This window comes from Sardina pilchardus, chromosome 2 (assembly GCF_963854185.1).
Source record: "Sardina pilchardus chromosome 2, fSarPil1.1, whole genome shotgun sequence".
Classification (NCBI taxonomy): Eukaryota; Metazoa; Chordata; class Actinopteri; order Clupeiformes; family Clupeidae; genus Sardina; species Sardina pilchardus.
The window spans coordinates 43,157,564-43,166,373 of NC_084995.1; the positions used below are offsets into that span (position 1 = coordinate 43,157,564).

Genomic DNA, 8,810 nt, shown 5'->3' on the forward strand with positions numbered 1-8,810 from the left:
ATGCAGAAGTTTGGCCGGGAGCTTGGCGAGGAATCCAACTTTGGTACTGTCACTGTTCTAATACACTCAGTCACCACCATTATGCTGTTGGGTCTAGGCACTGGGGTGACACTTTGAAGATACAGTAGCTATTAGATGATCATCAGTTTACCACACTAAGTTATTCATACAGTTTTTAGTATTTTTCTTAGAAGGCATTTCATTATCGATATACTCAATTGCAATCTTTTTAAGTTCAGATGTAAGATATTGTATTTTAATGTTAAAATGACAAATGCAATCAATTGTATGCTGATGCAGAGAGAATGCTTCAGTGCCCCAGCACTCCCAGAGCTAATTATGGTATTTTTGTGTTTGTGTGTGTGAAGGCCTTGCTCTCCTGGACGTGGGAGAGGCCATGCGTGAACTGGGAGAGGTGAAGGACGCTCTGGACATAGAGGTCAAGCAGAGCTTCATTGACCCCCTGCAGAACCTCCATGACAAAGACCTGAAGGAGATAGCGGTGAGAGACTGTGGCTGGGCTGGGCAACATGGCTGGTACTGGCTCTACAAGCAATGTGTTGATTGGTTGGAATATAGCATGGCTCTGCTTCAGCCACCTCAGTTGTTTCCCATCTTCAAAGCCCACAGATACCAAGAGGGGTTTTTATAGATTATAGGTTACAGATTATAGATTAAAGAACCATGAGCACTGAATTTGACAAAAGAAGTGTATTGGTGTGGAATCCCATACTATGCTTTTTAGTTCCTCTGGTTTCTTTCAAGATGGCAGATTATTGCCTTCATGCAGGTGATGGAGCCCCTGATCAGTGTTGTGGTTGAATGGACGACGTCATTAAAATATCATTTAGCAGTCGCACCTGATACACCTCTGATTTTGGGGTGACATTGGATCCGAGAGGAGATTCTAAAACATTCATATGTCCAGCCATGTACCATGCAGAGCAGAGCTAAGATATGGCGGTTATAAAAATCTACCCTGAAGGTTTCCATGAAGGTTATAAAATCATCCTTCCAAGAAACAACATTATTGAAGGAGGGAGATCAAATGCACTTGGAGTTTCCATCTTACAGACGTGCATCTAAAAGAGCCGTGATTTGCATAATGACTCACCATCACTCCAGCGCCAGGTCAATATCAGAACCTGGAGGCAGCACTGGCTCTCATGCTTTGAGTTAATAAACAGTAAGTGGAGCCACTAGCCACTCTGCCGCACAGCACTCTGCCCAATCAATGCTCATCTCATAGCATTTGGAGCAGAAGAAATCCTCTATTAGACAATAGACTCCAATCTCACAGTGAAGGGTGATCTGTGGTATATGTCACTCAGTTTTGAAATAGTGGTCTCCAAAATAATTTCTGTTCTTAATTTAAGGTTATTTTAACCTAGGTCACATACTCACTCTATTTATATGTTTGTTTTTGTTGTTGCTCATTGGGAGGGAATTCATGTTCACTGAAGACAATAATAGTTGATGGTAGAAAGCCAGCTTACTGACTGGGTATTTTATGAAGCTCTTGTTATTGTAATACAAAGAATGGGCTAGGGGCCTAAAGCATTTTGTCCTCATTACATACAGTATGTATTTGTAGGTGTGTCATTCTAAAATAGAAGTTTAAGTGAATTCTAGTTGAGTCAACATTTTGATTTAATAATCAAACCATTTATGCTGTCCAAGGCAAATATTTAGAGAACCTGTCAAGCAATCTATCTTATCCTTCATTTTCTAAATGTCTAATTGAAGCAGCAAAGCTATTGCCATGCTTAATCTTCTGTAGCTCCTCTCTCAGTGTGCTGAAGCCTCTACTGGAGGGCTCTGTTTGATGTGCTCAAATTGCTTTTGCATCATTTCCTAACGATTAGAGCAGAACAGTCTCAAATTGTGTTAGCTCTATGAATTGACCAAATGAATTGTAACTCAGTTCATCTCCATGAGGTTTGTTGATAGAACGTCGCTAAATAGCCTCCCCCAATGGGACACCTACGGAGCTGATTAGTCCAGAATCACTCCCTCTCTGCGTGAATTGGCCCTAACTTCCCAAACTGCTCTCTGCTCTGTGTGTGTGTGTGTGTGTGTGTGTGTGTGTCTCCTCCTGTCTTCCCTCCTCCAGCACCACCTAAAGAAGCTGGAGGGCCGGCGCCTGGACTTCGACTACAAGAAGAAGCGCCAGGGCAAAGTCACCGACGACGAGATCAAGAGTGCGCTGGAGAAGTTTGACGACACCAAAGAGATTGCCGAGCTGAGCATGTTTAATCTGCTTGAGAGTGATGTAAGGAGTCATTATATCCCATAATACCCTGTCCATTATACCCTGTCCATTATACCCTGTCCATTATACCCTGTCCACTATACCCTGTCCATTATACCCCTGCCCAGGCCCCCCTTACATGTGTGTTCCATGTCGGGCTCCAAGAGGGTCTTCCCATCGATCGCATTGCATGTGTCCATTTGTGTGTGTCTGTGTGTGTTGGTTATTCTCTCTCTGTTTTTCTCTCACCATCACACCCTCATGGCAGCCCATGGTAATATTGTCATTTACATTTACACCTCCAGCAGTGCCCCCAGTCCAGCAATGGTGTTGTAACATCCTATCTGTTCTGTCTTCTTCAGCCTCTCCTCAGTCGTGGTCGTCTCTCGTTACCTTGACTATCCCTTTCAATCCGTGTTGCTGAACATACACCTGTCTCATTTTTAGCCTCTTGATGGGAGACCTGTAAAAAAGTTGGCACATTTTCTTCCCAAAACACTTGGGAGACATTTTGAGTAGAATGTTCTTTAACTTTGTATCAACTGTAAGATGGCGTCCCAATAAGGACAAAGTCATCAGCATAATGCTCATCTCAGCTGCTTGATCCAGAGAACAGTAGCCACTGGTTTGGCATCTGGCCCATGTGCTCATCTGCTGACATGTCAGGACGGTGACTCAGTGCAGGGTCTGTGTTGGGTGGGTGTAGGTGTTGAGGAGCCCTCCCAGTGCAGGGTATGTGTTGGGTGGGTGTAGGTGTTGAGGAGCACTCCCAGGGCACTGTGTTGGGTGGGTGTGGGTGTTGAGGAGCCCTCCCAGGGCACTGTGTTGGGTGGGTGTGGGTGTTGAGGAGCCCTCCCAGGGCAGGGTCTGTGTTGGGTGGGTGTAGGTGTTGAGGAGCCTTCCCAGGGCACTGTGTTGGGTGGGTGTGGGTGTTGAGGAGCCCTCCCAGGGCAGGGTATGTGTTGGGTGGGTGTAGGTGTTGAGGAGCCCTCCCAGGGCACTGTGTTGGGTGGGTGTAGGTGTTGAGGAGCCTTCCCAGGGCACTGTGTTGGGTGGGTGTAGGTGTTGAGGAGCCCTCCCAGGGCAGGGTCTGTGTTGGGTGGGTGTAGGTGTTGAGGAGCCTTCCCAGGGCACTGTGTTGGGTGGGTGTGGGTGTTGAGGAGCCCTCCCAGGGCACTGTGTTGGGTGGGTGTACTGTAGGTGTTGAGGAGCCCTCCCAGGGCACTGTGTTGGGTGGGTGTACTGTAGGTGTTGAGGAGCCCTCCCAGGGCACTGTGTTGGGTGGGTGTAGGTGTTGAGGAGCCCTCCCAGGGCACTGTGTTGGGTGGGTGTGGGTGTTGAGGAGCCCTCCAAGGGCACTGTGTTGGGTGGGTGTAGGTGTTGAGGAGCCCTCCCAGGGCAGGGTCTGTGTTGGGTGGGTGTAGGTGTTGAGGAGCCTTCCCAGGGCACTGTGTTGGGTGGGTGTGGGTGTTGAGGAGCCCTCCCAGGGCAGGGTCTGTGTTGGGTGGGTGTAGGTGTTGAGGAGCACTCCCAGGGCACTGTGTTGGGTGGGTGTACTGTAGGTGTTGAGGAGCCTTCCCAGGGCACTGTGTTGGGTGGGTGTACTGTAGGTGTTGAGGAGCCCTCCAAGGGTCAGTGTTGGTGTTGAGGAGCCTTCCCAGGGCATTGCTGTCTTGCCGGCTGTACGTAACAGTCGTCCCTGCGCCTCTTGTGTTTGCTCAGCAGATCGAACAGGTGAGCCAGCTTGCCGCACTGGTGCAGGCACAGGTGGACTACCATAGACAGTCCACCGAGATCCTGGAGCGACTCTCCAGCAAGATGGACGAAAGGTCAGTGGCATCTCACACGTTCCAGCACCACCACAACAGAATGTGTGTGGACCGAACAGTTAATAATATATTCTTATATGTTTTATGTGAAATATGTGCTGCTGGACATTATGTGCACACAAATAGATGTCCGTGGACAGAGTGTGAGTTCTAAGCATCTTGCAACATGTACTATCTTCTGATGTCTTGACCACATGACCTGCTCCTCTGCCTGTGCTCTAGAATAAGGGAGGCCTCTAACAAGCCCAGGAAAGAGTTTGTGCCCAAGCCTCGCACCTCCATGGACTTCACTCCCAGTGAGAATCACAACGGAGGCATCGGTCACAGCGGCCCCTCCAGGTCTCCAGGTGAGGACTTCAGTCGCAAGTAGGCCGATTCATGGGTTTCATCAAGGCCCCTTTCCGCAGGTGCAGAAAATCAAGCACCTTAATTATCAATGCAGACTGCATGGTGCTTGATGATTAACACACCTGTGGAAAGGGACCTGATGACACCCATGAATAGGCTGATTTTTCCAGCCGCCATGAACTGTTATAGCCTAGAAATCTAGACGCCTCTAGCAGCAGCAAATCTAATTTGCTGCCAGGGTAGGCCAGCATCTCTCCATTGACTTGGGAGCTTTCTATCGGGCAATCACATCGTGTGTAGAGTCGGTAGGCGGGCTTAACGCAATGACAACTGAGCTGCGGCCAGAAGTTGCGACCGTTAAGCATCCTGCCACTTGAAAACATCCTATTGCGTGGAGAGGGAATTTGAAAGATAACCGTTTATCCCACCCCTCCGATTAGCCCTTTTCACGGTGATGTCAGACGAAGCGTTGCTGGGTATCCTCCGGCATGTCCAGCCGCCAAATACTATAGAAGAAGAAGAAGAAGTATTCATGGGTTTCATCAGGTCCCTTTCCACAGGTGTATACAATCAAGCACCATGCAGTCTGCATTGATAATCAAGGTGCTTGATTGTATACACCTGTGGAAAGGGACCTGATGAAACCCATGAATACTTCTTCTTCTTCTTCTGTAGTATTTGGCGGCTGGACATGCCGGAGGATACCCAGCAACGCTTCGTCTGACATCACGTGAAAAGGGCTAATTAAGCCCTGTCTATGGTGAGTTCCCATTTTCTGGGCTTTGTAATGACCGTTCTACTTGTGTGCTTGTGTCCCAGCTCCTATGGATCAGCCTTGCTGTCGGGCCCTGTATGACTTCGACCCGGAGAACGAGGGGGAGCTGGGCTTCAAAGAGGGTGACATCATCACCCTGACCAACAAGATTGACGACAACTGGTACGAGGGCATGGTCCAGGGCCGCTCGGGCTTCTTCCCGGTCAACTACGTGGATGTGCTGGTGGCGCTGCCTCAATAAGCCCCGCCCCGCCCCGCCGCGCCGCGCCACCTCTCGCCTCTCCCCGCTGCCCCTCGCTCCTGCTGACCAAAACCATCTCTGGTGACCCCTTCTCCCACAGAAGGAGAAGAGGATGACAAAGACGACAAACAACGCCACCAAAATGAAGAAAAAAAAATACGGGAAAAAAAGAACAAAAAAAAAAAACAGCTGCCGCAGCAAAGCGCCATGCCATCAAGTGCAGAATAAGGACAATATGAAGAGTTTCCGAAGACAAAGCAGTGAGGATGATGTTTTGCTTGCTGTTCTATACATGATCATCGAGTCCAGACCATACTAGCTTTCTTTGGGCTTTGTTTGTTTGTTTTCTTTCGTTTTGTTTTGTCTGGAGGAGGAGGGGGATGAGATTTGGTTGGGTCTCATGAGTGTAACGTCTGCAGTGACCGTCCCTGTCTCTCCTGGCTTTGTTTGGCTTTGTTTGCCTGTTTCTATGGCAATGTCAAAATGGAATCTGCTCTCTCTCTCTGCACCTTGTGAATCCTTCTCTGCTAGTGTATAGAACGCAACTAGTTCTGCTCCCCACGCTTACTTGGTTTTACTAACACTACACTATAGTTTAGGCATGTTTTACTTCACTGGCTTTTTCCAGCTGATTTGGTCAAGCACTGAGCTTAAAATAGAGACAATTATAGTTTAGAATGGTAGCCTCTTGCATGCTTCAGATTCAGGAGGAAACAGGCGTAAGCGTTTCACACGCGTTAGTGTCACTGCGTTGTTCATCCGCTTGTGTCTGTCACTCTCCTCATTTACATTGTATTCACCACCAGACACATTTGAGGTGCGGGAAGTAGACAGTGCTGCACCCAAGCTGGCCAGCAAGATCAATTGTCTGAGATAAATACATGGTCCCTGGCAGTACGGTGTCTCCATGACGTCTCCGAACGGACACTGTTGTAGTTTCATTCCATGCCAACAGTTCATCTGTTTGTCAGATCCAGTAGCTATACGATTGGTGATTAAATATCTATAGAAACAAATTCAAGATCATGTGGAGTCTGTTTGAGTGACGTAAGCAAAACTTGAAACTTACTTTCCTACAAAACATGCAAAATATATGAAAAAATATATAAAAATCAATCAGTGTTCTATCTTAAAGATGTCACAATAAGTGTAGAAATGGTATTTGTGTTGTGCTATAACCAGTAGAGAAAATATTGTGTTTTCAGAGTCAACATACTGTATTATCTTGAGCTTCTTTGCTGATCCAGGTTTTCTCTCAGATCCCAGATCACTTGTGTAGTTTCATAGTAGAATCTGCAAAATAAACCAATTTTTTGTTTGTTTGTTTTTTTCCTCTCACAATAAGCTGATGCCCCGGTAGATCACTAGAGCGTTTTGATCCTGGCGCAAACATAAAGATGACATCATGTGTCATGCCACAGCAAAACTTTTAAACGTTTAAACATCAACAGATGACCCACCTCCAAAACTCTCATTCTGTCACTGTGTCGGTGAGCTACAACCTGTAAAGGCCAGCACCTCTTCACACTTGGGGTTTGTGCATCGCTATGTGGAAAGAGCACGCAAAATGCTGCAACCATAACACAGTTCCATCCTCGCAGGAAATGGGCCGTTAGCCTATGAGCACGCTTCATTCTCAGATCACTGGGTCTGTGTCAGAGATGACAGGGCTTGCGTTTGTTCTCTACAGATGAATCTCGGTGGCAAACCAGGAGGCATTTGACGAAGGCAGGAATAACTAATATATACAGGTCTGGGAAATGCATGTAACTGAGCCAGTAATATCAATCACTTTTGAATTAAAAATGCTACATACAGCATGACCAAGATGTGTGTGTGGGTGAGGTGTCCTTGACTGTGTCACCATGGGGTAAATGTTTATAAATATATACAGTATATTTTATGGGTACATTTTTAATGTGTCAGTGCTTTTTTGTTGTGTTTCATTGTAATTCTCACAAATGTGTCTTTGAAAAGGAGAGCGTGAAGTGTAAAGGACTGAGGAGTGTGACTGCAAATGCTGAGGTGGAGTAGGCATGCCGTTCAACCAACCCAAATAGCCCCCAACTTCAACCCATCATTTTGATTTTCAGTGTTTCAAAAAGCACAATGTTTGGCCGAATGTCCTGGGATAGCTTTCACTGGCTGGGTACTTCCATTTTCTAAAAGAAGCATTAATGTCCATTATTATTTATTCTTTTTTTTAACAAATTGTATCTTTGCCCTCAATGAGGACAGCTTTACTGTGCTTTGTTTTCCTCGTGTGTGTATGTTAGTCACGCATTTACAGTATTGTATCTTATTTTTGTAACAGTGACAAAAGTACAGTATATGGGTATAGATATAAATTAATAAATATATAAATCTATATACACACACACACTCCGTATGTTTAGTAAAATGTTAAAGGAAGGGGTTTGTTGAACTGCAAACATTTGTTGTCTTTGGAATCTTCTTTTTCTTTTTTCTTTTGATTTCCTTCCTGAATTGGGTGACATGCTTGATGTGTAAAAACAACTAAAGTAATTTCGATGTAACTTAAATAAATACCAAGACACAGTTGATGGCATCCTTTTGGCTTTTTTGGGGGGTGTAGGGGTTGTGTTTGCTCTTGCTCTGTCTTTAGAACAGTGTCATGAGTGCTTCAGCCACTAGATGCTGCTGCTGTGATGTGGTGTGTGTGGTGAGTGCTCCAGGGAGAGGTGATGAGGAGACGCTACTGCTGTGTGTGTGTGTGTGCGTGTGCGTGTGCGTGTGCTGCGTGTGCATGTGCGTGTGTACGTGCATGTCAGGTGAGATCTTCTTTGGTTTTTAGCGTAAAGAATTAAATTTAACAAGCTTACATTTATCGTTAGAATTACATGTATGAATTATTACAGATTATAGATAAATCCCTTATTATTACAACATCCAGAGATTCACTTAAAAATGTTGTTTGAATGAATTTGGGTCTCAGACTTGGGATTATGTATGGTCTATCAACATTTAAAAAAAAACACCCTGAAACATGTACTGCACATTATGTTTATATTTGTTGATGCGATAATATGAAATTACACAGATATCCATGTTACTTACCTTACCAATTCTGAGAGAGTGTTTTCACTGAAAGCAGTAGAATCTACAGCCTTTACTGGCAAAGCGATGAACTAAACTTTATTACAGTTTGTTACACAAGGCTTATTAGGCTGTTCATATGTTGACAACATACAGTAAGAGCTGAAGTCAAACTGCTGTCAGCATTTGCTGATTTCATACATATTTTTATTCATTATAAAACATAAAAATCATAAAAATGTAGAATATGGTTAATAAGACGTGTAGTCAGAAAAAAAACTAGTACTTTGAACACTTTGCTTCAACATT

The 8,810-nt window shown here is 45.4% G+C and overlaps 1 protein-coding gene across 1 annotated transcript in view; it reads left to right on the top strand.

Annotated features, from left to right (window-relative positions):
- sh3gl2a (SH3 domain containing GRB2 like 2a, endophilin A1) overlaps positions 1 to 8,006 on the top strand; it is a 37,733-nt gene extending 29,727 nt beyond the window's left edge. Inside the window, exons 4-9 of the mRNA XM_062530694.1 lie at positions 1 to 43; positions 369 to 502; positions 2,114 to 2,272; positions 3,974 to 4,080; positions 4,303 to 4,427; positions 5,248 to 8,006. The exon at positions 1 to 43 is cut by the window's left edge and continues 101 nt beyond it. Coding sequence (XP_062386678.1) covers positions 1 to 43; positions 369 to 502; positions 2,114 to 2,272; positions 3,974 to 4,080; positions 4,303 to 4,427; positions 5,248 to 5,444 — 765 coding nt within the window. The 3' untranslated portion in view covers positions 5,445 to 8,006. The remainder of the gene's footprint in view (positions 44 to 368; positions 503 to 2,113; positions 2,273 to 3,973; positions 4,081 to 4,302; positions 4,428 to 5,247) is intronic.
- Positions 8,007 to 8,810: the final 804 nt, after the last annotated feature.